The sequence below is a fragment of the Ranitomeya imitator genome, chromosome 3 (assembly GCF_032444005.1).
Source record: "Ranitomeya imitator isolate aRanImi1 chromosome 3, aRanImi1.pri, whole genome shotgun sequence".
In the NCBI taxonomy this organism is placed as follows: Eukaryota; Metazoa; Chordata; class Amphibia; order Anura; family Dendrobatidae; genus Ranitomeya; species Ranitomeya imitator.
Window position 1 is genome coordinate 508875523 of NC_091284.1, and position 26730 is coordinate 508902252.

At 47.1% G+C, this 26730-nt stretch overlaps 1 protein-coding gene across 1 annotated transcript in view; it reads left to right on the plus strand.

The window, feature by feature from the left end:
* Positions 1 to 26730, plus strand: part of PRPS2 (phosphoribosyl pyrophosphate synthetase 2) — a 117869-nt gene that overhangs the window by 39675 nt on the left and 51464 nt on the right. Inside the window, exon 2 of the mRNA XM_069757668.1 lies at positions 3626 to 3809. Within this exon, the coding sequence (XP_069613769.1) occupies positions 3626 to 3809 (184 nt within the window). The remainder of the gene's footprint in view (positions 1 to 3625; positions 3810 to 26730) is intronic.

A 26730-nucleotide genomic window follows, 5' to 3' on the forward strand; every position in this document is an offset into this window, starting at 1 on the left:
TGTGCCCACTGGGTACCACATGCACCGTGCAGGAGACAGCGCTAAAGTTTAGCGCTGTCCCCTGCATCTGGTGCTGAAGCCGCCATTCATATCTTCCCTGCAGCAGCGTTTGCTGTAGAGAAGATATGAATAATCGTGTGTAAAATCAAGATCCACGGAGACATGGTCCGCAAAAAATCAATGACATCTGCACAGATGCATTGATTTCACGGTGTCTACATGTGTGTCAGTGGCTTCGGTACGTGAGGAAACTGTCACCTCACATACCGGAGCCACTGACGTGTGAAACCGGCCTAATAGTGGAGGAGAACCTCAGCAGATGACAGCTGTTTCTGAAAATAATCTCTATATAATGACAAACGTAGATATTACTGCCATATGGTCAGTGGTAGATACCAGCCCTACAGAACATATAAGAGATCACAGCACAGTTACAGATAATGTCTTACCGCTTACTTTCTTTCTGATGGAATCGTCTCTTTTCCCATCTTTTCCATCTGGCCCAGACCGACATGACAACTTTTTCCACCCAGGACTCGTCTACAGAGAATACAACAGACAAATTTCACTTCTCCTATTCCAGCCCCATCACCATCTGTTCCCAACCTGCACAAACTCCTCATCCTGCTGATACCCCAATACTGAGCCGCTGCTGCTGTATGTGTCCCTATTACTGCACCAGATACCCCCAATACTGAGCCGCTGCTGCCATGTGTCCCTATTACTGCACCTGCTGTGTGGTTCTGTGTACCCTCTAAATTCTAAAGCACCCCTCTATAATATAGTAATGCCAGGTGCAAGTGCACTAAAAAAGTGCCCATATTGTGCCCCCTAGAAAGTAATATTGTCCTGTGTGCCCCTTTGATAGTCACCGTAACCTGAGTTCCCCTATAACAATAAGTGCCCACTTTACATTTAATAATGTCCAGAGTCTCCCCCTGTGCAGCTCCTCTATACACAGTATAATGCCCTCTCACTGTATAGTACCATCCACACAGTATACTGACCCCTTAGTAGCCTCCAAACTGTTTGATGGCTCCAACGCTGTATAATGGCCCCATCACTGTAATCTCCACACTCTGATGGCCCCATAGATAACCTCCATATAGTATAATGTGCCAGATAGTCCTCAATATAATACAAGACAGCACCCCCCCCCCCCATAGGATATGCCAATCCTCTAGTATAAGACAGCACCCCCCTCCATAGGATAGGCAGATCCTGTAGTATAAGGGTACTGTCACACTAGACGATTTACCTACGATCACGACCAGCGATATGACCTGGCCGTGATCGTAGGTAAATCGTAGTGTGGTCGCTGGGGAGCTGTCACACAGACAGCTCTCCAGCGACCAACGATGCCGAGGTCCCTGGGTAACCAGGGTAAACATCGGGTAACTAAGCGCAGGACCGCGCTTAGTAACCCGATGTTTACCCTGGTTACAAGCGTAAAACTAAAAAAAAACAAACAGCACATACTTACATTCTGGTGTCCGTCAGGTCCCTTGCCGTCTGCTTTAGTCGGTTACATACAGTGGGGGAACATACATACGGTTACATACAGTGGGGGAAATAAGTATTTGATTCACTGCCGATTTTGCAAGTTTTGCCTCCTACACAGAATGTTAGCCCCCCAACCCCCCCATACCCCCCCCGCCCCACGGACAAAAAGAATAAAGCGGGGGTCTCATGTCCCCATAGACCACATATATTTATCTGTGGTGGTTTATACTGCCGAAGAAGGGGTTAAATTTGAGGAGCTATTTTTATGTAAAGCGGCTTAAACCAGTTTTTTCTGGTTTTCCGTGCTCAGAATTTTTATGAAAGTTGATTGGCCAGCTGCCTGTTTGGCGGTCTTTATTTGTTTATATAAACCCGGGTTCCTGTCAGCGACTGTCACTGCGCTGTCCCTTGAAGAAAGAAGAGCCCACCCTCCCTCCCTTTTTAATTGCATTGTTTCCTTGTCCTTTGGTTTTATTTGTGGGGTAAAAATCACCCTACTATTGGGTGGATTTGGCTACTGGTTGATTTTATAACATGGACTTTTAACTTATTGAGATTATTTATTGGTATTTATTCAAGCTGCTTATAACCAAAATAAAACCACACGGCCAATTTATTCCACCAGATTAGAGTGTTTGTCACTTATTTATGGGTGGGTCTTATGGGGACATGGAGAGGTCTGTAATTTTTATTGCAGGTACGCTTCAACTGAGAGACAGACTCTAAAAATAAAACACAGAAAATCACATACCGGTAATTAATTTACATTTAATTGCATAAAAAAAGTATTTTGTACAATAGAAAAACAGCTTAATATTTGGAACAGAAATCTTTGTTTGCAATTAGAGGTCAGACGTTTCCTGTAGTTCTTTGACAAAGTTTGCACACACTGCAGCAGGGATATTGGCCCACTCCTCCATAAAAATCTTTTTTAGGCCATGTTCACACAGTGCGTTTTTTACCGCGGAAACGCAGCGGTTTTGCCGCTGCGGTTCCGCGGCTGTTTTCCATGCAGGGTACAGTACACTGTACCCTATGGAAAACAGGACCCACTGTGCACATGGTCCTGAATTGAAAAAAAAAAACCGCACTGATTAGCTGCGGTAAAAAAGAAGTACCATGTCACTTCTTTTTGTAAAACAGCAGCGGTTCTGCACCCATAGACCTCCATTGTGAGGTCAAACCCGCAGTAAAACCCGCAGATCAAAAATAGATCTGCGGGTTTTATTGCGGTTCGTGGTGCAGAACCGCTGCAGCAGGAAGTGCGGGGAAGCGGGCGGAAGTGCGTGGGCGGAGTGTGGCTGCCCCGATACCACCCCCCCATGCTCCGATGCCCCTCCCCCGTGCTCCGATGTCACCCCCCCCCGTGCTCCGATGCCCCCCCCCCCCCCGTGCTCCGATGCCCCCCCCCCCCCCCGTGCTCCGATGCCCCCCCCGTGCCCTAATCTCCCCCCCTTATACTTACCCGGCCTCCCGGTGTCCGTCCGGCCGTCTTCTCCCTGGGCGCCGCCATCTTGCAAAATGGCGGGCGCATGCGCAGTGCGCCCGCCGAATCTGCCGGCCGGCAGATTCGTTACAAAGTGCATTTTGATCACTGAGATAGGTTATATCTCAGTGATCAAAATAAAAAAAATAGTAAATGACCCCCCCCCCCTTTGTCACCCCCATAGGTAGGGACAATAAAAAAAATAAAGAATTTTTTTTTTTTTTTTTTTCACTAAGGTTAGAATAGGGTTAGGGTTAGGGTTAGGGGTAGGGTTAGGGTATTTTCAGCCATTTTAACCCTAAAAAAAATTCCTAGAAAACACACAGACTCTGGCTAGAAAACTGCATCAAAAAACGCATCAAAAAAGGACCAAAAAAGGACCTGCGTTTTCTGCCAAGAGCTGCAGTTTTTTAAAAAACAGTCCTGAAAAAAAAAAAGGATGGAAATCAGGAACGTGTGAACATACCCTTAAGATCTCTCAGGTTTCTGGGCAAAATTGACCTCTCCATTCTTTGTAGGTGGGAAAACTCGCAAAATCGGCAGTGTATCCAATACTTGTATTCCCCTCTGTACTTGGAGATTTGTCACTTTAACATCTTTAAATCTGTGTTTCTAATGTTTTTTTTATTCTTGTAGTGTAGAGATTGGCGAGAGCGTGCGAGGAGAAGATGTCTATATCATACAGAGTGGCTGCGGTGAGATCAATGACAACCTTATGGAACTGCTCATCATGATTAATGCCTGCAAGATTGCATCTTCATCGCGAGTTACAGCTGTCATTCCATGTTTTCCATATGCTCGACAGGACAAAAAAGACAAGGTATTTGACTTTTCCACACATAGTCATTACTCCATACACATTAGGCTAAGTTCACATTAGCGTTGCGCCGCTGTTGCGTCGGCGACGCGCCCCTATGTTTAACATAGGGGACGCGTGCGTCTTTTTGTTTGCGTTTTTCGCCGTGTGCGTCGTTTCCGACGCTGGCGTCGGACGCACGAAAACGCTACAAGTTGCATTTTCTGTGCGTCCGATTTTGGTCAAAAACGACGCACGCGTCGCAAAACGCGCGCGTTTTTCGATGCGTCGCGCGTTGCGGCGCCGACGCAGGGCGGCGCAACGCTAGTGTGAACGTACCCTTAGACTAAAGTCAGTCTGTGTTCGGAGGCCTCTCAACTGTCCCCCCACATATCTCAGGAGAGAAGGCTTTTTGTACTTTTGAAGATAAGCAGTTGCCAGAGGAGTTATCTATCTAATGTGTGTAGGGGCCCTCTGGTAGGTTGGACCTTACTCAGCAAATGCATTGCGGAAAAAGGGGAAGATTATGGTGTTTCTTTTTCTCCTGCATATTCTTTTACGATCTTTTAGAGAAAACGTCCATATGACTGCTTATTAGTGGTCCAGTCCAACATGCTACACTAAACCACAGATGTGTATCAGTCATTGAAACATTGGATTGTGTAGCGTTATGGATTGTGTAGAGTTTTGTATTTCTTATTAATCTGTGTGCCAGGAGTGCTATATGTATGCGTATAAATGGATAGATCACCAATTTTCACTAACCCAGGGATGACCTCAGACGGAATCTGTCAGAAGCATCAACTCTTCTAAGCAGTCTGCATGGGTAGACTAGCTTAGGAAGCTGAATAAAATGCCTTGTATCTTTTGATCTGATGTCTTATTCCAGATATATCCACATTTTCTTTTTTGCAAATGAGTTGTTCAGGACTATGGGTCGGACATGGATCTCTCGGAGTATCTGCCTCCAGAGATTATTTTACATGAAAGGGGAAATTACCGGTGTGATGTGTAACTGCTGCGCCATAGTCCTGCATAGTAAAAGGATAAAAACCTCAAATGTGTCTTATCTGGGTATTATGGGTAGATATTTAATTGAAAGCTGCTCACCTCCTAGGGTTGTGTGCCCCACAAAACCACGATCATAGCCTAGTTGTCAGCCTCTGCAACGTCCACAGGATTGTATATAATTGAGAGCCAGAATATGGCTACTTTCACACTTGCGTCGTTTTAGATCTGTCGCAATGCGTCGTTTTGGGGGAAAAAAACGCATCCTGCAAATGTGCCTGCAGGATGCGTTTTTTTTTCCCATAGACTTTTATTGCTGACGGATCGCGACGTAAGGCCATACGTCACGTCCGTCGTGCACTGGATGCGTCGTGTTTTGGCGGACCGTCATCACGAAAAAACGTTCAAGGGAACGTTTTTTCTTACGTCGGGTCTGCCATTTCCTACCCGAGAATCTCTGCCCGACGCATTGCGACGGGGAGATTCCGACGCTAGTGTGAAAGTAGCCTTAGTTGTTCCCAGCATTGAGCTTTTCTAGACAGAGAGTTCAGATGTTGCTCCTGGGATCTGTTGTAGCCATTTTCTCAACTTAGGGGTCACTGCTCAAAGTGCTCCTATCACCACTGGAATCTCTGTTGCCTTCACCTTCCACATCTTCTTCAGTTCTCCTTTGAGGCCCCGGTATTTCTCCATCTTCTTATATTCCTTCTTTCTGATGTTGCTGTCACTTGGCACTGCCACATCTATTCATTGCTGTCTTCTGGTCCTTGTCTACTATCACAATGTCTGGTTAGTTAGCCAACACCTGCTTTTCTGTCTGGATTTTGAATTCCCACAGGATTTTAGCCCTTTCATTCTCCACCCCTTTTTCTGGGGTCTCCCACCTGGACTTAGAGGGACTTAACCCATATGCTGTGCAGGTGTTTCTGTATACAATTCCCGCTACTTGGCTGTGGCATTCGGTATATGCTGTTCCTGCTTGCATTTTGCATCCTGCCACTATGTGTTGGACTGTTTCTGAGGTTTCTTTGCATTGTCTGCCTCTTGGGTCTTGTGTGGTAGATTCCTGCTTCTATCCATTTGGTACTTGGTGCTTGCTCTTATGCAGCTATTAGTGCCTCTGCTGTCTGAGTCCAGCTTTCTCCAGCCATTGATAGGATTTCTCCATGTCAGCCACCTCCATTATCTGTTGATGGTACATCCCATGCAGTGGCTGGTCTTGCCATGGTGCTTCATGTTCCTGTTCTTCCATCCAGATCTGTTGTTGTTGCTGCCTTAGGCTTTCTCTCAGCATCTCATCTTTTGGTGGTATTTTTCTGATGTATTCTTTGATACTCCTTGTTTCATCCATGATGGTGGCTTGGATGCTTATCAAGCCTCGTCCACCCTCCTTTCTGTTGGTATATACAGTCTTTGGGTGTTAGACTTGGAAACCTCCAGGAATTGTGAGATTTCGTGTCTTCACATAGGCAGCTTCCATCTCTTCTTTTGGCCCGCACATAATGCCAGCAGAGTATCTGGCATATGTATTGATGTTGTGAATTTTATTATTGAGTGGGGCTTTTCAGGACCTGCCTTACCCTTTTATGGTATTTGAATGTTGCTGCTTTCATTGCCTCCTCATCTTGGTTACCGTATCCCTGTGGGATGCCTCGTTACTTGTAGCATGTCTGTACATCTGCTGTGTGCCCTGCTGGTAATTCCACTCAGTGTTGACTACCTTGCCTCTCTTTATTACAAAGCGGCCGCACTTCTTTAGTCCGAAGGACATCCTGATGTCTTCGCTGTAGATCCTTGTCAGGTGGATCAGTGAATTGATGTCTCGTTTGTTTTTAGCAAACATCTGGATGTTAAGGTACCTTCACACATAACGATATCGTTAACGATATTGTTGCAACGTCACGCTTTTTGTGACGTAGCAACGTCACGCTTTTTGTGACGTAGCAACGATCCCGCTAACGATCTCGTTATGTGTGACAGCGACCAATGATCAGGCCCCTGCTGGGAGATCGTTGGTCGTTGGGGAATGATCAGGACCTTTTTTTTGGTCGCTGATCACCCGCTGTCATGGCTGGATCGGCGTGTGTGATGCCGATCCAGCGATGTGTTCACTTGTAACCAGGGTAAATATCGGGTTACTAAGCGCAGGGCCGCGTTTAGTAACCCAATATTTACCCTGGTTACCACTGTAAAAGTAAAAAAACAAACAAAAAAAAAAAACAACACTACATACTCACATTCCGATGTCTGTCATGTCCCCCGCCGTCAGCTTCCCTGCACTGACTGTCAGCGCCGGCCGTAAAGCAGAGCACAGCGGTGACGTCACCGCTGTGCTCTGCTTTATGGCCGGCGCTGACAGTCAGTGCAGGAAGCTGACGGCGGGGGACGTGACAGACATCGGAATGTGCGTATGTAGTGTTTTTTTTTTTTTTTGTTTTACTTTTACAATGGTAACCAGGATAAATATCGGGTTACTAAGCGCGGTCCTGCACTTAGTAACCTGATGTTTACCCTGGTTACCCAGGGACTTCGGCATCGTTGAAGACAGTTTCAACGATGCCGAAGTCGTTCCCCTGATCGTTGGTCGCTGGAGTGAGCTGTCTGTGTGACAGCTCCCCAGCGACCACACAACGACTTACCAACGATCACGGCCAGGTTGTATCGCTGCTCGTGATCGTTGGTAAGTCGTTTAGTGTAACGGTACCTTTATCCATGTAGAGGAGGTGGCTGATGGTGCTTCCATTCTTGAACTTGTGTCCATAGACTTGAATCCCCTCCGTTGGATTATTACAGGCTAAGCAGAACAGCAATGGGGACAGTGCATCACCTTTGTATACGCCACACTTGATGGTCACTTGTGCTAGTTATCTTGAGTTGACTTCCAATATTGTTTTCCATAGCCCTATTGAGTTTCTAAGGAAGGGTCTTAAAGGGACTATGTCACCCCCTCCAGCCGTTAGAAACTAAAAGTGCCACCTTGTGCAGCAGTAATGCTGCATTATGACTAGGTGGCTCTTTTAGTTATTGGTGCAGTCAAAGCAGAAATAAAGCGTTTTATAATTTCGCAAAAATACGTCTTTAGTCGTGGAGGCAGGTCTTAACCCCCCTGCTGCACACGCCACACTGCCGTCACTCAAGGCTTCTTCGGCGCCGGGCGCTGTTTTCAAATCAAATCCGGCTCTTGCGCTGTTTTGTTCTGCCTGGGGCAGGCGCAGTGAGCGCTGCCCATCTGACCTCAGATGCAGTCTCTATATATAAGGGAGATGACAAACATGTATATACTGAGGGGAAAATGAGGTGTGAGGTGAAGAAGAGAGGTGTGAGGTGAAGAAGAGAGGTGTGAGGTGAAGAAGAGAGGTGTGAGGTGAAGAAGAGAGGTGTGAGGTGAAGAAGAGAGGTGTGAGGTGAAGAAGAGAGGTGTGAGGTGAAGAAGAGAGGTGTGAGGTGAAGAAGAGAGGTGTGAGGTGAAGAAGAGAGGTGTGAGGTGAAGAAGAGAGGTGTGAGGTGAAGAGAGGTGTGAGGTGAAGAGAGGTGTGAGGTGAAGAGAGGTGTGAGGTGAAGAAGAGAGGTGTGAGGTGAAGAAGAGAGGTGTGAGGTGAAGAAGAGAGGTGTGAGGTGAAGAAGAGAGGTGTGAGGTGAAGAAGAGAGGTGTGAGGTGAGAGAGAGAGAGAGGTGTGAGGTGAGGGAGAGAGGTGTGAGGTGGGAGAGAGAGGTGTGAGGTGGGAGAGAGAGAGGTGTGAGGTGGGAGAGAGAGAGGTGTGAGGTGGAAATGAAAAGTAGGCAGGGTCTGGCAAACGCAACATGCATTTTTGGAAGCATCAAAAATCTGACAAATATGCGCAGGCATGCGGATGAGTAAACAAAACGCATTACTGTCTATGGGAATGCATGCATACGCATGTCCTTGCGTACTCATGCGTTTGATTCGCTTGCGTACTTCAGACTACGCATGTCCAGGAACTGATTGAGACATGCTCATTGAGACACGCCTTCCTAGAAATATCGAACGCATGCGCATAAAAAACATAAACGCAGGCAAAATGCTCATACAAAAGCATGCACACGAAGCATTTTTTTTGCTGTCATGCGTAAGCTGATGCGGATAAACGCTGCATAAACATGCATTTGCTCATGCGGGTGATACACTGCCGACTCAAACGCTAATGTGAACCTAGCCTAACAACTGCAAAACATGCAGGCGCGAGGACGCAAACATGTCACTGGAGCCTCTGCGATACTCTGTGCATACCCAAGCATCGTAGGCAAACTCGAGTAACGACTAACGAGCAATTGCGCTTGGTGATTTTCTGCTAATCTATGGCAAAATTACTGTGCCCTTTCCACTTAATGTTGAAAAGGAAAGTCCAAAATCTGCAACAAACCCCAATTGTTGGTGATTTTTTTTTTCTGCAGATTGAGAGAGAGAGATGCTCCTATCCCTGTAGACTACGTTGATTGTTCACTTCTGTAACCTACAATGTGACACTTCTGACTTCTTGACTTACACTTTGACGATGTTCTGCAGCTGCTGCACTTTATTAAAAGTAATTAAACTATGCAGCGCTTGCATTCTGTTGGTCTCCCAACAAGTCTCTGCCACTGCGTCCGGTGTCTGGAATTGGCTGCCATCACATCGACAGCTAATCACTGAGCTCAATGGCTTTACCTGTCTAAACGGGATTCCACTTTCAGAGCCATTGAGCTCATTGATTGGTTGACACCGGGAGCAGTGGCGGACAATCGCCGGTGGAGAGGGTGGGTACAGCTGAGTTGTTACGTTTTTTTTTTTTTTTTTCTTTCTGTGGCATGCTGCGAAAGTTTTGCCACGTTGCGGCCATGCTAACCCTGCCTTCTGAGTTGGTGGAGGAGGTGCCCCATCTGCTCTGGCTATTTCCTCCTTCTCCGCATTGTTCTTTCACTGACACGTGAGAACGCAGTCTGTAGAGCCTCTACCAGCATGCGCTTGTATTCACGCATTTTGTGATCCCACTCCAGTGACAGTAGTAGTAATGGTACTTTGTCCTTGTAGCCAGGGATCTAGCTGGGTAGGTAGACAGAGATCTGTAGTGGTAACAATCCAGACAATTCACCAGTCGTTGTGCAAGCACAGCAGCATGTATTGGCTCATATGTGCCAGGCTGTCCTGAGGCAACAACAAGCTGTCCTCTGTATCCCCCCAGCCACACTCCAGTGATGCCAGTGAACTTCTTTGAGTGCCACCTGTGTGTTGAGAACATGGTTCCTCCTTCTAATCTTCCAAAACTGTTCTCTGACTGCACAGTTGTGTATCTGGTCACTGTTGGTAAAGAACCCACCCTTCAAGCCATGTGTGGACAACAGGCCTGATTGACGGTGTGAATGGTCCCTGTTTCTCCTGCTCCTGTGCCACCACCTCATTCATAAGAACTTGAAATCTTTTTTTCCAGCAGGCATAGAAGTGGTATATTAAGACTCATGATGGCGTTAACAGTGCTGGCCATGTTGGTGGAGTATTCGAAACCGCCCAACATGGCACACAAGTCCCACATGAAGGCCCACTCATTGGTGGTTAAGTGGTGTGCCGCAGAGTGACTCACCTGTACATGCTGCAGCTGAAACTCCCACTATTGCCTGCTGCTGCTTGCAGTATCTCTCCAGCATATGCAAGGTGGAGTTCCACCTTGTTGGTACATCTCATTTGAGGCAGGGAGGCAGAAGTGACACTTCAGCACAGAGGCAGGAAGCAGCAGGGTGAGAACGCTGACACACTGCCCACACTTTCTGAAGCAGCTGTGACGTATGTGGGTAATTTTTAAGAAGCTCTGCACTACCAAATTCAGCAGATGCACCAGGCAAGGCATTTGCGTCAAACCGGCTAGGCCCTGAGCTGCCTACAAGATTTTGTAATCTGTCATACCCCAGAGGCTGGGCTTGAGGTTCACTGGCACCAACCACTCATTGTGTCTATTTGATCAATGTCCACAGCTCCAGCGTGGCGTGGGATTTGTCCACCAAACAGAGGACTTTGAAAACAGCCTGCTGTCATTTCCTCCTGTCTGTGCTGAAGTTTTTGGTACAGGTCTTAGGGTACCGTCACACTATAACATTTCGATCGCTATGACGGTACGATTCGTGACGTTCCAGCGATATCGTTACGATATCGCTGTGTCTGACACGCAGCAGCGATCAGGGATCCTGCTGAGAATCGTACGTCGTAGCAGATCGTTTAGAACTTTCTTTCATCGCTGGATCTCCCGCTGTCATCGCTAGATCGGTGTGTGTGACACCGATCTAGCGATGCGATCCAGCGATGCGTTCGCTTGTAACCAGGGTAAACATCGGGTAACTAAGGGCAGAACCGCGCTTAGTTACCCGATGTTTACCCTGGTTACAAGTGTTAAACTAAAAAAAAACAAACAGCACATACTTACATTCTGGTGTCCGTCAGGTCCCTTGCCGTCTGCTTCCCGCACTGTGACTGCCGGCCGTAAAGTGAAAGCAGAGCACAGCGGCTGTGCTTTCACTTTCACTTTACGGCCGGCAGTCACTGAGTGCGGGAAGCAGACTGCAAGGGACCTGACGGACACCAGAATGTAAGTATGTGCTGTTTTTTTTTTTTTTTTAGTTTAACGCTTGTAACCAGGGTAAACATCGGGTAACTAAGCGCGGTCCTGCGCTTAGTTACCCGATGTTTACCCTGGTTACCCAGGGACCTCGGCATCGTTGGTCGCTGGAGAGCTGTCTGTGTGACAGCTCCCCAGCGACCTCACTACGATTTACCTACGATCACGGCCAGGTCGTATCGCTGGTCGTGATCGTAGGTAAATCGTATAGTGTGACGGTACCTTTACTGTGACCGGATAAGGAGGTGGCGGAGGAAAAGGCAACCTGGACAAAGAAACGTTTAGTAATCCTGGTGTTACGGAGAAGCGGGGTCAGTGGGTGCTCTCGTCCGCTGGCCCGGCTGTCTTTAGCAAGACTGCACGGACCACGGCTCCTACCACTGAACGCCCGCTCTATCTCCCAGTGGGCAATACACTACACAGACAACACAGGGTTAAGGTAAATCAGGGAGGCAATACTTTATTGAACCACAGCACACAATAGCAAACAGCATTCCCAACATGCCTGGAATTGTATGGGTACATGGGCGCATATAAAATATCACTGCGTCTCCACGTGTTTCCAGAAGGGCATTATGTCAGAGCTCCCAGGGTCGCTACTCCATCTGTGGATGAACGCACAGAGAAGGGGCAACGACAAGCATAGGGAGATGACCAAGAACTGTTCATAGAGTCCATACAAGGTCCAAAGCCAGTTGACACGAGAGTCACCACCTGTCTTATTGGACCATCTCCATGGAACCAGGCGACCAGCGGGTCCCAACCCTGGCTTTCTCCAAACATATCCATGGTGCAGTGATGGTCACTGGATCAGATCTGTGTCCTTCCAACCGGAGCCGAAAACTCCTAGGTTGTATCCTATAGAATCCTAGACTAGTGTCCCTCGTGATGGTGCCATGATGAATTGTCTGCAGTCCTTTCTGTAGCGTGGTTTGCAGAATGTCCGGCTGGTAGCTCTGTATTACTTCAGACTACCAGGATGTGATCTCTGAGTCAATTTATACCCAAGGCCTGTAAGCTATTTTTAGAATTACCCAGTGTCCTTTAGTTCAACATCAACAATGGTGATGGGATTAAGTAGCACTATTAGCATATAAGCACCCATCAATAAACAAAGCTTAACCCACTCAATGTACAGTCCCTATTACAGACTTAGGGTACCGTCACACTATACGATTTACCTACGATCACGACCAGCGATATGACCTGGCCGTGATCGTAGGTAAATCGTAGTGTGGTCGCTGGGGAGCTGTCACACAGACAGTAGGACCGCGCTTAGTTACCCAATGTTTACCCTGGTTACAAGCGTAAAACTAAAAAAAAAAAAAACAGCACATACTTACATTCTGATGTCCGTCAGGTCCCTTGCAGTCTCTGCTTCCCGCACTGTGACTGCCGGCCGTAAAGTGAAAGTGAAAGCACAGCCGCTGTGCTCTGCTTTCACTTTACGGCCGGCAGTCACAGTGCTGGAAGCAGACGGCAAGGGACCTGACGGACACCAGAATGTAAGTGTGGCACCCCTAGGGGTATTTGCCACAAAAATAGTTACTGACAGTAAATACAAATACTAAATTAGCAAGACTGCACTACCACCTCCGGCCAGAAGGGGGAGCTCCAGAGACTCCCCTTGATCCATTCTGGTCTGAGAGAAGAAATGGCAGTTGGGCCAAGGAGCTGAAAGTGAGAGGTCATACAGTTGAATCTCTAACAACCCTGTGACTGTTACCAGGCCTAAATCACCGGCCTGAGGAGAAGAGGGATAGAGAAAAAGGACATTGTGAGAACCGGGTAGCATTAATCACTACCCAGAACAGGCGCAAAGATGGATACCGGATCCGTGGCTGTATTCATTATATATAATACAGCAACCGGAAAAACGTGAGGTGATATCAGCTTCACTAGGGTCGGATGCAGCAACAGACAGAGTTCAGCGGTACTCCCAGAGGGGGTAAACCGATAAAAGGACTCGGGTTGCCCGTCGAACCAGGACCCGGAGGGGACAGATTGGGCCGGCAGCCAGTTCACATACAGCAGCAGGGCCACACAGAAATTGCGCACAATAAGAGGCGAAGACCCCGGCAGGGTCAAAGTAACTCAGAGTTCCCATACAGACTCCGGTGACAGGACTGGTTGCAAATCCTTTTATGTTAAAGTAAACTGGTTAAACGTTTCAGTGCCTTAGTCTTTCATTTGGACAATAGCCATCTATCCAGGATCGAGATCGTCACCGCTGGGAGAACCTGCTGCTGATCAAGTAAGTGCCTGTCCCCTCACGATACCCCTTACACTGTGCATTGCCTGAGGCCACAGCACCGGGTCAAGCCACCCGTGACATCCCCCTCAAGAGACAGACTCCATTGGTCCGGTGCTGGGTATCCCGGTCTCCTGGGCGTCACAATTGGCGTCACAAACAGGATCTAGCCAGCCCGTATACCGGGTATTGTGTGCCGTGATTGGAGCCCAAAACTGTGAAAACTGGGATGAAAAATCTTGAAAATTGACTTTATTAAAGAAAAATCCATTCCCCATTGAAAACTATTGAAAGTGACTTTTCCCCATTGGTTATAATGGAGTAAAGATGGCCGCCATCCCCTGAGGTAATCACTTCATAACCGTTAGGCACGAGACTGTTAATTGAGCTACGCCATCACCTGAGCCCCAGTCTAACTGAAAAACTTCAGAATCCGCCATTACAGAGCGCGGTGGGTGGGAGCAGCAGGGGGCGTGTCATTGTGGGCGGCACCAAGCTGAGCGCTCTGACATCAGAGCAAGGGGAAAATCGATCCTGCTGCACAGCGGAACGAATCTACACTATCCCGACGGAAGCGGAGGACCGGAAGGGTCCGGATTAACTAAGGGGGCACAGTATGTCGCAGCACGGAGACGCCGCAGCACTCGGCAACGCTAATGCAGCTGAAAGACAGAGTGTCAATAGAGAGTCCGGCAGCGCAGCGGTGCAAGGAGTGGCGCCCATCATGCCGGTGCTGATGCCATATACCCCGGGTGGCCCATGGCTTCCAATGTATGAAGGTGAGCCTAATACCCTTGACGATTTCAGAGAAAAGATGCTGGCCCATTTTGACATGTTCCCCGTGGGTGAAGTTCAGCGTGTTAGTCTCCTGATGATGCAGTTAAGTGGCCATGCTAAGCGAGAAGTCACAGCATGGGCAGCTGATCTAAAAGGCACTGTTGAACGCATATTTGCTGGATTAAAAGCTACATTTGAAACCACGGCCAGCAGCAAAGCTAAAATACGATTCTTTAGTTGCAAACAAAAAGCTAATGAGGGCGTGAGAGACTTTGCCTTAAACCTGCAGGAAGCCCTTAAATCACTTACACTGGCTGAACCCATTTTTAACACCGGAGCGGATAAACTGCTAAGAGATCAATTTATTGAGGGACTCTACACCCCTTCTCACCGGGGGCATGTGAGCATGCTTGTTTTTAAAAACCCTGAATTGACATTTGCCCAATTAAAGGAGAGCGCTATACGTCTCCAGCTGGCAGAGGCACCTCTGGATCAGGATCCTGCGCAACCCATGGCAGAGGCACCTCAACAACAGGGAGTGCCAGTGACATCAGCTATGTCTGGGGCCATTGCTAAGCCCCTGGGGCCCAGTACTAATGAGGCTCTTCAACAAAAGCTTGACTCTTTAGCTGATGTTGTTGCTTCAATGGCTAAAACCATGCAGGAGATGAGAGGACACAAGATGGAGTTGGCAAACTGTAGAGAGGATGTTCCATGGATGAGACCCCGGAGATACCCGACATGGAGAGGACGACCCCGCGACCGCTACCAACCGGATGGACAGTCCATTTGCCGCCGTTGCCAGCAGCCGGGCCACTTTGCACGAGATTGTGATTTAAACGGGAATCCCCTGGGAATGCGGGCCGCTTCGCAGGAATGCACTTTCAAGGCCCAACACCCTGGCACGACAGGTACATCGGAGGACGACCCATTATCCCTATCGTGCTGGACGGAATTCCCCTCAACGCTTTGCTGGACACAGGTTCCCAGATTTCATCTATACCGTATATCCTTTATAAGAGGTACTGGGCTGATGCAGATATTGATAAAGGGCCCTCTGATGTTGAACTAGATATATGGGCCAGTAATGGTAAGTTGGTACCGAAACTAGGATTCAGGGAGATGACCATAAAGATTGGTAAAGTAGAACTGAAGAAACAGGGTATAATTGTTGTTGATGTTGACCGGCGGAACTGTGAACCAACTGTATTGATAGGAATGAATGTGTTAGAGAACTGCTTTTCCGAAGTCATTTCTGTCTTACAGCAAATTGCTGAAACTGCCCAATCCTGCCAGCAGAGAGTTCTCCGGAGGGAAATAAAAGTATTGATGTTAAGGCAACAGGTAGAAGTTGCAGGTGGAGAAATCGGCAGTGTGAGGGTAAGTGATCCAACGTCTATTGTAATCCCACCAAAAACAGAAATGCTGGTATGGTGTAGAGCAGCCATTGGTACTAAGGGACGAGATTATCAAGCCTTAACCCCTTCCCGACCTTTGACGCCACGTAGGCGTCATGAAAGTCGGTGCCATTCCGACCCATGACGCCTATGCGGCGTCATGGAAAGATCGCGTCCCTGCAGATCGGGTGAAAGGGTTAACTCCCATTTCACTCGATCTGCAGGGACAGGGGGAGTGGTAGTTTAGCCCAGGGGGGGTGGCTTCACCCCCTCGTGGCTACGATCGCTCTGATTGGCTGTTGAAAGTGAAACTGCCAATCAGAGCGATTTGTAATATTTCACCCATTATAACGGGTGAAATATTACAATCCAGCCATGGCCGATGCTGAAATATCATCGGCCATGGCTGGAAATACTAGTGTGCCCCCAAGCCACCCCTCCGATCGCCCCCCCGGACCTCCGATCTGGCCGGTACACTGCTCCGGCTCCCCTCCGTCCAGTGCTCCGCTCCCCCCGTGCTCTTGTCCGCTCCCCCCGTGCTCCAATCACCCCCCCATGCACTCCGATCCACCCCCCCGGTGCTCCGTTCCAGCCCCCCCGTGCTCCATTCCAGCCCCCCCGTGCTCCGTTCCACGCCCCCCGTGCTCCGTTCCACCCCTCCCGCACTCCGATTCCCCCCCCCGTGCTCCGATCCCCCCCCCCCCCGTGGTCCCCCCCACCCCATCATACTTACCGATCCAGCCGGGGTCCCGTCCGTCTTCTCCCTGGGCGCCGCCATCTTCCAAAATGGCGGGCGCATGCGCAGTGCGCCCGCCGAATCTGCCGGCCGGCAGATTCGTTCCAAAGTGCATTTTGATCACTGAGATATAATCTATCTCAGTGATCAAAATAAAAAAAATAATAAATGACCCCCCCCCTTTGTCACCCCCATAGGTAGGGACAATAAAAAAATAAAGACATTTTTTTTTTTCCACTAATGTTAGAATAGGGGTAGGGTTAGGGGTAGGGTTAGGGGTAGGGTTAGGGTTAGGGGTAGGGTTAGGGCTAGGGGTAGGGTTAGGGGTAGGGTTAGGGTTAGGGCTAGGGGTAAGGTTAGGGTTAGGGCTAGGGTTAGGGTTTCGGTATGTGCACACGTATTCTGGTCCTCTGCGGATTTTTCCGCTGCGGATTTGATGAATCCGCAGTGCTAAACCGCTGCGGATTTATGGCGGATTTACCGCGGTTTTTCTCCGCATTTCACTGCGGTTTTACAACTGCGATTTTCTATTTGAGCAGTTGTAAAACCGCTGCGGAATCCGCACAAAGAAGTGACATGCTGCGGAATGTAAACCGCTGCGTTTCCGTGCAGTTTTTCCGCAGCATGGGCACAGCGATTTTTGTTTCCCGTAGGTTTACATTGAACTGTAAACTCATGGGAAACTGCTGCGGATCCGCAGCGTTTTCCGCAGCGTGTGCACATACCTTTAGAATTAGGCTATGTGCACACGGTGCGGATTTGGCTGCGGATTCGCAGCAGTGTTCCATCAGGTTTACAGTACCATGTAAACATATGGAAACCAAATCCGCTGTGCCCATGGTGCAGAAAATACCACGCGGAAACGCTGCGTTGTATTTTCCGCAGCATGTCAATTCTTTGTGCGGATTCCGCAGCGTTTTACACCTGTTCCTCAATAGGAATCCGCAGGTGAAATCCGCACAAAAAACACTGGAAATCCGCGGAAAATCCGCAGGTAAAACGCAGTGCCTTTTACCCGCGGATTTTTCAAAAATGGTGCGAAAATATCTCACACGAATCCGCAACGTGGGCACATAGCCTTAGGGTTAGGGTTGGAATTAGGGTTGTGGTTATGGTTAGGGGTGTGTTGGGGTTAGGGTTGTGGTTAGGGGTGTGTTGCGGTTAGGGTTGTGTTTAGGGTTATGGCTACAGTTGGGATTAGGGTTAGGGGTGTGTTGGGGTTAGTGTTGGAGGTAGAATTGAGGGGTTACCACTGTTTAGGCACATCAGGGGTCTCCAAACGCAACATGGCGCCACCATTGATTCCAGCCAATCTCGTATTCAAAAAGTCAAATGGTGCTCCCTCACTTCCGAGCCCTGACGTGTGCCCAAACAGTGGTTTACCCCCACATATGGGGTACCAGCATACTCAGGATAAACTGCGCAACAATTACTGGGGTCCAATTTCTCCTGTTACCCTTGTGAATCAAAAAAGATGCTTGCTAAAACATAATTTTTGAGGAAAGAAAAATGATTTTTTATTTTCACGGCTCTGCGTTGTAAACGTCTGTGAAGCACTTGGGGGTTCAAAGTGCTCACCACATATCTAGATAAGTTCCTTGGGGGGTCTAATTTCTAAAATGGGGTCACTTGTGGGGGTTTCTACTGTTTAGGCACACCAGGGGCTCTGCAAACGCAACGTGACACCCGCAGACCATTCCATCAAAGTCTGCATTTCAAAAGTCACTACTTGCCTTCTGAGCCCCGACGTGTGCCCAAACAGTGGTTTACCCCCACTCATGGGGTATCAGCGTACTCAGGAGAAACTGGACAACAACTTTTGGGGTCCAATTTCTCCTGTAACCCTTGGGAAAATAAAAAATTCTGGGCTAAATAATTATTTTTGAGGAAAGAAAACGTATTTATTATTTTCACGGCTCTGCATTATAAACTTCTATGAAGCACTTGGGGGTTCAAAGTGCTCACCACACATCTAGATAAGTTCCTTTCGGGGTCTAGTTTCCAAAATGGGGTCACTTGTGGGGGGTTTCTACTGTTTAGGCACATCAGGGGCTCTGCAAACGCAACGTGACGCCCGCAGAGCATTCCATCAAAGTCTGCATTTCAAAACGTCACTACTTCAATTCCAAGCCCCGGCATGTGCCCAAACAGTAGTTTACCCCCACATATGGGGTATCACCATACTCAGGAGAAACTGGACAACAAATATTGGGGTCAAATTTCTCCTTTTACCCTTGGGAAAATTAAAAAATTCTGGGCTAAATAATTATTTTTGAGGAAAGAAAACGTATTTATTATTTTCACGGCTCTGCATTATAAACTTCTATGAAGCGCTTGGGGGTTCAAAGTGCTCACCACACATCTAGATAAGTTCCTTTCGGGGTCTAGTTTCCAAAATGCGGTCACTTGTGGGGGGGTTTCTACTGGTAAGCCACATCAGGGGCTCTGCAAACGCAACGTGACGCCCACAGAGCATTCCATCAAAGTCTGCATTTCAAAACGTCACTACTTCACTTCCGAGCCTCGGCATGTGCCCAAACAGTGGTTTACCCCCACATATGGGGTATCGGCGTACTCAGGAGAAACTGGACAACAACTTTTGGGGTCCAGTTTCTTCTGTAACCCTTGGGAAAATAAAAAATTCTGGGCTAAATAATTATTTTTGAGGAAAGAAAACGTATTTATTATTTTCACGGCTCTGCATTATAAACTTCTATGAAGCACTTGGGGGTTCAAAGTGCTCACCACACATCTAGATAAGTTCCTTTCGGGGTCTAGTTTCCAAAATGGGGTCACTTGTGGGGGGTTTCTACTGTTTAGGCACATCAGGGGCTCTGCAAACGCAACGTGACGCCCGCAGAGCATTCCATCAAAGTCTGCATTTCAAAACGTCACTACTTCAATTCCAAGCCCCGGCATGTGCCCAAACAGTAGTTTACCCCCACATATGGGGTATCACCATACTCAGGAGAAACTGGACAACAAATATTGGGGTCAAATTTCTCCTTTTACCCTTGGGAAAATTAAAAAATTCTGGGCTAAATAATTATTTTTGAGGAAAGAAAACGTATTTATTATTTTCACGGCTCTGCATTATAAACTTCTATGAAGCGCTTGGGGGTTCAAAGTGCTCACCACACATCTAGATAAGTTCCTTTCGGGGTCTAGTTTCCAAAATGCGGTCACTTGTGGGGGGGTTTCTACTGGTAAGCCACATCAGGGGCTCTGCAAACGCAACGTGACGCCCACAGAGCATTCCATCAAAGTCTGCATTTCAAAACGTCACTACTTCACTTCCGAGCCTCGGCATGTGCCCAAACAGTGGTTTACCCCCACATATGGGGTATCGGCGTACTCAGGAGAAACTGGACAACAACTTTTGGGGTCAAATTTCTCCTGTTACCCTTGGGAAAATAAAAAATTGCAGGCTAAAAGATCATTTTTGAGAAAATAATTTTTTTTTTTTTTTCATGGCTCTGCGTTATAAACTTCTGTGAAGCACTTGGGGGTTCAAAGTCCTCACCACACATCTAGATTAGTTCCTTTGGGGGTCTAGTTTCCAAAATGGTGTCATTTCTGGGGGATCTCCAATGTTTAGGCACACAGGGGCTCTCCAAACGTGACATGGTGTCCGCTAATGATTGGAGCTAATTTTCCATTTAAAAAGCCAAATGGCGTGCCATCCCTTCCGAGCCCTGCCGTGCGCCCAAACAGTGGTTTACCCCCACATATTGGGTATCTGCGTACTCAGGACAAACAGGACAACAATATTTGGGGTCCAATTTCTCCTATTATCCTTGGCAAAATAGGAAATTCCAGGCTAAAAAATCATTTTTGAGGAAAGAAAAATTATTTTTTATTTTCATGGCTCTGCGTTATAAACTTCTGTGAAGCACCTGGGGGTTTAAAGTGCTCAATATGCATCTAGATAAGTTCCTTGGGGGGTCTAGTTTCCAAAATGGGGTCACTTGTGGGGGAGCTCCAATGTTTAGGCACACAGGGGCTCTCCAAACGCGACATGGTGTCCGCTAACAATTGGAGCTAATTTTCCATTCAAAAAGTCAAATGGCGCGCCTTCCCTTCCGAGCCCTGCCGAGTGCCCAAACAGTGGTTTACCCCCACATATGAGGTATCGACGTACTCGGGAGAAATTGCCCAACAAATTTTATGATCCATTTTACCCTACTGCCCATGTGAAAATGAAAAAATTGAGGTGAAAAGAATTTTTTTGTGAAAAAAAAAGTACTTTTTCATTTTTACGGATTAATTTGTGAAGCACCTGGGGGTTCAAAGTGCTCACTATGCATCTAGATAAGTTCCTTGGGGCGTCTAGTTTCCAAAATGGGGTCACTTGTGGGGGAGCTCCAATTTTTAGGCACACGGGGGCTCTCCAAACGTGACATGGTGTCCGCTAAAGAGTGGAGCCAATTTTTGATTCAAAAAGTCAAATGGCGCTCCTTCCCTTCCAAGCCCTGCCGTGCGCCCAAACAGTGGTTTACCCCCACATATGAGGTATCAGCGTACTCAGAACAAATTGGACAACAACTTTCATGGTTCAGTTTCTCCTTTTACCATTGGGAAAATAAAAAAATTGTTGCTAAAAGATAATTTTTGTGACTAAAAAGTTAAATGTTCATTTTTTCCTTCCATGTTGCTTCTGCTGCTGTGAAGCACCTGAAGGGTTAATAAACTTCTTGAATGTGGTTTTGAGTACCTTGAGGGGTGCAGTTTTTAGAATGGTGTCACTTTTGGGTATTTTCAGCCATATAGACCCCTCAAACTGACTTCAAATGTGAGGTGGTCCCTAAAAAAAAATGGTTTTGTAAATTTCGTTGTAAAAATGACAAATCGCTGGTCAAATTTTAACCCTTATAACTTCCTAACAAAAAAAAATTTTGTTTCCAAAATTGTGCTGATGTAAAGTAAACATGTGGGAAATGTTATTTATTAACTATTTTGTGTCACATATCTCTCTGGTTTAACAGAATAAAAATTCAAAATGTGAAAATTGCGAAATTTTCAAAATTTTCGCCAAATTTCCGTTTTTATCACAAATAAACGCAGAATTTATTGACCTAAATTTACCACTAACATGAAGCCCAATATGTCACGAAAAAACAATCTCAGAACCGCTAGGATCCGTTGAAGCGTTCCTGAGTTATTACCTCATAAAGGGACACTGGTCAGAATTGCAAAAAACGGCAAGGTCTTTAAGGTCAAAATAGGCTGGGTCATGAAGGGGTTAATAGAACCAGTGTACACCGACAGCAGGCCCACTATACTCACAGCACGAGGGATAGTCGAGGTACACCGGGGACGAGTGCCGGTACGACTTTTGAACTGTGGAGAGGAAGAGGTCACTTTGCCAAGGTATGCTACAATGGCAAAGCTATATACTGTTGACAACAATGCCATCACAACCATTGAGCCCTTAGAACCAACCTGTCAGGTGGAAGGCAATGGCTCAGATGGAGAAATGGAGGATTGGTGCCAACAGCTACACGTGGGCATAAATTCAACACCTACCCATCAAAAACAAGGGGTGTATAGGCTAGTGACGGAATATGAACAAGTCTTCAGTAAACACCCATTGGACTTCGGACGGATAGAAGGGGTAGAACACACAATCCCCACAGGTGACCATCCCCCAATAAAAGAAAGATATAGACCCATACCGCCCGCTCACTATCAATGTGCAAAAGATATGCTGAGGGAAATGAAACAGGCCGGGGTAATAAGAGACAGCTGTAGCCCCTGGGCGGCCCCTCTAGTGATTGTCAAAAAAAAGGACGGAACCATGAGAATGTGCGTAGACTACCGGAAGATTAATAACATCACCCATAAAGACGCCTACCCCTTGCCTAGGATAGAAGAGTCCTTAACTGCTTTGAAATCTGCTAATTATTTTTCCACCTTAGACTTAACAAGTGGGTATTGGCAAGTCCCTGTGGCTGAGAGAGATAAGGAAAAGACGGCATTCACCACACCAATGGGTCTATGTGAATTTAATCGCATGCCGTTCGGACTCTGCAACGCATCCGGTACCTTCCAGCGGCTGATGGAATGCTGCCTCGGACCCAAGAACTTCGAGACCGTCCTCCTGTACCTAGATGATGTGATCGTCTACTCAAAGACTTACGAACAACACTTAATAGACCTGGCAGAAGTGTTCAAAGCCTTATCCAGGTATGGCATGAAAGTCAAGCCATCCAAATGTCACCTTCTCAAGCCAAAGGTACAGTACCTGGGACACATCGTGAGTTCGGAGGGAGTAGCACCAGATCCCGAGAAAATAAGCGCCATAAGGGATTGGCCAAGACCTACCAGCGCAAAAGAAGTGAGACAATTCCTGGGATTGGTGGGTTACTATCGCAGATTTATAAAAGGATTTACCAAGTTGGCAGCACCCTTGCAAGACACCTTGGTAGGGCAGACGAAGAAACCTTCAAACCGAAACCCTCCTTTTCAGTGGAACGACGAAAGGGAAGACTCCTTTGAACAACTAAAGAAGGCACTAACCGGAGAAGAGGTTCTGGCATACCCAGATTACCATAAACCTTTCATCCTCTACACCGATGCCAGTAATGTGGGACTAGGAGCGGTGCTGTCACAAAAGCAAGAAGGTCGGGAGAAAGTCATCGCCTTTGCAAGTAGAAAGCTCCGGCCTACTGAAAGAAATTCAGAAAATTACAGCTCCTTCAAATTGGAACTACTGGCAGTAGTTTGGGCTGTGACGGAGCGTTTCAAACACTATCTGGCCGCTGCAGAATTTATTGTCTATACTGACAACAATCCGTTGACCCACCTGGACACAGCCAAATTAGGTGCGTTAGAACAGCGATGGATAGCCCGGTTATCTAATTACAACTTCATAATCAAGTATCGAGCAGGTCGCAAGAATGGAAATGCCGATGCCCTATCCCGGATGCCACACTTGAGAGATGTAGAAGAAGAAACGGGGGAGCTTGAAGAAATTGAACTACCAGCCTTCCATCGTCCCAAGGCAAAACATCATCAGTCAAGTACCTATCAGAAACAACAAGAGGTGAATTTTAATCCGTTAGCACACCATAGATGGGCTGACACCCAAGACAGCAATCCGGCTGTGAAGTTGGTGAAGGAACTGTTGACTGAGCAAAGTGCATATCCCTATGAGGATGCCCCAGAAGAGACGCATCAACTCTGGAAAGAGAGAGGCAAAATGTTCCTGTATCAAGGGAAGCTCTGTAGAAGATACACCAATCCGAAAACACATGAATTGGTTTGGCAGATTATCGTGCCTAAACAAGATGTGAAGATGGTCCTCGAAGCTTACCATAATGGTGCTGGTCACTTCGGTTGGAAAAAGTTAGAAGTACTTCTAAGAGAAAGATTTTATTGGGTCGGGATGAGAAAATCAATCGAACAGTGGTGCAGAAATTGTGGCCCGTGCAACCTCAGAAGAAACGATCAAAAGAACCAAAGAGCACCACTGCAGCCCATAATCACCAAACAACCACTTGAACTTGTAGCCATGGACCACGTGAAGTTGACACCAAGCCGGTCCGGCTATGTCTATGCCTTGACCATCGTGGACCATTATTCACGTTTCTTGGTAGTAGTACCCGTAAAAGATCTGACAGCAAAAACAGCAGCCAAAGCGTTCCAAACGTACTTTTGTAGACCCCATGGATATCCGGAACAGGTTCTCACCGACCAAGGTACAGCCTTTGAATCAGAGATCTTCAGAGAATTCTGTAATATGTATGGTTGCAAAAAGATCCGGACGACGGCCTATCATCCACAAACAAACGGCTTATGCGAGAAGATGAACCATATTGTAATAGACCTACTAAAGACTTTACCTGAGACAGAAAGGAATCAATGGCCAGAGAAATTGCCTGACTTGGTGGATCTGTATAATCATGTCCCGGTGAGCTCCACCAACTGCACCCCAGCTTACCTTATGCGTGCAAGACCCGGCCAATTACCAATCGATCTAGAAATGGGAATTCTGAAACCAGACGCAGAAGTTCAAGACTCCAATTGGGATATCATACGGCAAAAGCAGTATCGCCAAGTGCAAGAGAGTGTGGAAAGAAGCCTTCAGCAAACTAGAGAAAGACAAGAGCGAACTTTCAACCAGAATGCTCTAGCGACCCCATTAAGACCGGGTGACCAAGTGCTCAAGAGAAATCGTCGAACCAATAAACAGGACAATCAGTGGGAAGCCGTACCCTACACAGTTTTACCAACAAGAGTGGATAATCCTAAAATGTGTCTCATTAGCAAAAACGTAGGCTTAACATCTGTACTAGTGTCAAGAGACAATCTTAAATTATGTCCGGAAGCATTGAAAGAGCCAGACGTTGTCCAGCCAGAACCAGAAGTTATTCAACCCATACAGGTTCAACCAGTAAAGGAAAAAGAAGAGGAAGTGTATCACACCTGTATAGGAGACTTTCCCAAAACCCTACTAACATACCATGGTGCAGTAGTGGTTCCCATGGTGGCCTTTTACCCAACACCGAACCCAATACCAGAAGTCCCAAGACCGGAAGAGGCTGACCCCGTACTACAGGAGGTTCCAGGCCAGGAAGAACAGATTCCTGATCAGAGTAATCCCATTCACGGTGGAGTTGCCAACTCCATAGTTATGGAATTATCTTTAGCAGAGCGGGCAGATACTACATCCGCAGTAGACAGTAGTACTCCACATGAAGAGATACCGCTATTACGTAGATCACAGCGTAGTACCCAGGGTCAATTACCGGCCAGGTATGCAGATTACCAACTATAAATCTCATAATGTGAATTGTATATATGTTATGCCGTATATAGTTAAACAGAAAATGTAGTATAGTCATTGTTATCAGTCTGCAACGTTTAAGCCCAGTACCTACAGAGACTTGTCTGTATGAACTTCTTGCATATTCTTGAACTTGTTATCAGCCCGGAGGCACTAAATCAAAGCTCCGGAAAGACTGCTTTTTGAACTTTGCTTTTTGCTCTTTTTGAACTTTCTTTAGACTTTATATTGACAACTTCGTTGGAAAAATGGAACTAAATTCCTGGACACAAAGTGCAGTGCCTTTCCTAGTACCTTCAAGGATAGGACTGTATTAATGGACGCTATTTGAAGTGACTTTTTACAGAACTCTATTTTTGTTTCCTTGAGTGGTTTTTGTAACTTTTCATTTTTAAGACTCTGTACATATTAATTGTTATTTCAAAATGTTATCGTCCCACAGTCCCGGAGTACTGTTCTTAACTAAGGGGGAATGTGGCACCCCTAGGGGTATTTGCCACAAAAATAGTTACTGACAGTAAATACAAATACTAAATTAGCAAGACTGCACTACCACCTCCGGCCAGAAGGGGGAGCTCCAGAGACTCCCCTTGATCCATTCTGGTCTGAGAGAAGAAATGGCAGTTGGGCCAAGGAGCTGATAGTGAGAGGTCATACAGTTGAATCTCTAACAGCCCTGTGACTGTTACCAGGCCTAAATCACCGGCCTGAGGAGAAGAGGGATAGAGAAAAAGGACATTGTGAGAACCGGGTAGCATTAATCACTACCCAGAACAGGCGCAAAGACGGATACCGGATGCGTGGCTGTATTCATTATATATAATACAGCAACCGGAAAAACGTGAGGTGATATCAGCTTCACTAGGGTCGGATGCAGCAACAGACACAGAGTTCAGCGGTACTCCTGGAAGGGGTAAGCCGATAAAAGGACTCGGGTTGCCCGTCGAACCAGGACCCGGTGGGGACAGATTGGGCCGGCAGCCAGTTCACATACAGCAGCAGGGCCACACAGAAATTGCGCACAATAAGAGGCGAAGACCCCGGCAGGGTCAAAGTAACTCAGAGTTCCCATACAGACTCCGGTGACAGGACTGGTTGTAAATCCTTTTATGTTAAAGTAAACTGGTTAAACGTTTCAGTGCCTTAGTCTTTCATTTGGACAATAGCCATCTATCCAGGATCGAGATCGTCACCGCTGGGAGAACCTGCTGCTGATCAAGTAAGTGCCTGTCCCCTCACGATACCCCTTACACTGTGCATTGCCTGAGGCCACAGCACCGGGTCAAGCCACCCGTGACATCCCCCTCAAGAGACAGACTCCATTGGTCCGGTGCTGGGTATCCCGGTCTCCTGGGCGTCACAAAAGTATGTGCTGTTTGTTTTTTT